Source organism: Suillus plorans, assembly GCF_016647745.1.
Source record: "Suillus plorans strain S12 chromosome Unknown HD556scaffold_173, whole genome shotgun sequence".
Classification (NCBI taxonomy): Eukaryota; Fungi; Basidiomycota; class Agaricomycetes; order Boletales; family Suillaceae; genus Suillus; species Suillus plorans.
Window position 1 is genome coordinate 1 of NW_024537557.1, and position 1,355 is coordinate 1,355.

The 1,355-nt window shown below is 41.0% G+C and overlaps 1 protein-coding gene across 1 annotated transcript; it reads right to left on the reverse strand.

The window, feature by feature from the left end:
• Nucleotides 1–43: 43 nt before the first annotated feature.
• HD556DRAFT_1451953 (uncharacterized protein) lies at nt 44–701 on the reverse strand (the record flags this gene model as incomplete). Its single annotated transcript, XM_041308064.1, has 3 exons — nt 44–153; nt 206–419; nt 642–701. The coding sequence occupies 3 exons, from the start codon at nt 699–701 to the stop codon at nt 44–46; spliced, it is 384 nt and encodes a 127-aa protein (XP_041151776.1).
• Between the last annotated feature and the right edge of the window lie 654 nt (nt 702–1,355).

A 1,355-nucleotide genomic window follows, 5' to 3' on the forward strand; every position in this document is an offset into this window, starting at 1 on the left:
GATATGTCTTTCCTTGAACTGCACCTATGTAAACATCTCATTCTCAACAAGAAGACAAACTCACCATTCTCTCAGCCTCACGGAGAGCATCAATATGTGTTTCTTTACCCCAGAAGTGCTTAATATGTGAGTCCTTCTGTGATGGGTCAAGCACTATTAACAACAAGAGTGAATATAAGGCAATAGTGTTCTAACAAGCACATACACATAGCCATGATATATGCATCATTGTCTGCAGTTCGCTCATAGTACCCACAGATCTTTTCAACAGCTGCATTCAAGGCTGTATGAAAGGGCTCATACTTTGAACTCTCAGAATGAGACATCCAAGCCTTATGCAAGGCTTTGAGAGCTGGCAATGCAAGCTGAAGGGTTGAGCCTTTATCAGACGAGAAACTCTGCTGTACATTATCAGCATGCTGAGCAAACAGTCAGTGACAAGAGAGACATATCAGCACATAACACACTGCAAGAAGAGATGTGAATAGCTCCACTCATTTCCACTCATCATTATTGAGCCTCAACTGGTCAATTTTGCACGCTTTGCAAGGTAGGCTCTCGAACACCAAGTTCATATACAAAAGTGTTGACAAACTGATGAAACATTAATGTCATGTCAGTGTCAAGCTCATAGCACATACAGGTTTCATCTTCTCCACACGGTTGAGCATAACATAGGTTGATGACCAGCGGACAGGCATATCAAGCAAAAGCTGAGAGGTGACAAGGCTCGTACTCGGAGGACGGGTCTGGACATCCTTAAAAAGCTGTTTTCATTGCGCAGAAGATCGTGCCTTGATGATGTTAAGGTCGTACTCTCGTAGGATTGGATCTGAAGGACTTCGGCCTCAGCTCGTATGCTGTGCCCCTTTCCCAAGTACTGTCCCTTATTTCAAAGACTTAACGATAACGCGTCCGAAGGTCCGGACGAGTCTCGTAGTTATATCCGGATGACTTCCGGATATCGGAAACGCGTTGTCATGCATGATATGGATATCATACATGGACATATTCATATATATATATATAAAAGCCTACAGCAATCAAGCCTATTAGCTTTGTCCATGGGAGGCTTGCTTAGAGGCGATATATAGGAAGTTGAAGAAAAGAAGCAGAAAGACTTGAGTAATTTGTATTAGGATCTGGTTTAATTTTGTTTGCTGAATGTCTGAAGACTGTGTTTCTTACATAATCTTTTTCATTGGTCTATGATTGCAATTGTTTATCCATGTTTCATATTTATGAGTTGTTTACGTTCATCATGTTAGTTTCTCTTCTAGGGAAAAACTTACATAATGAGTTCACATGTGATTATTCAGAAATTGGCAAGATCAGCTTAGTCAAATCTGATGACT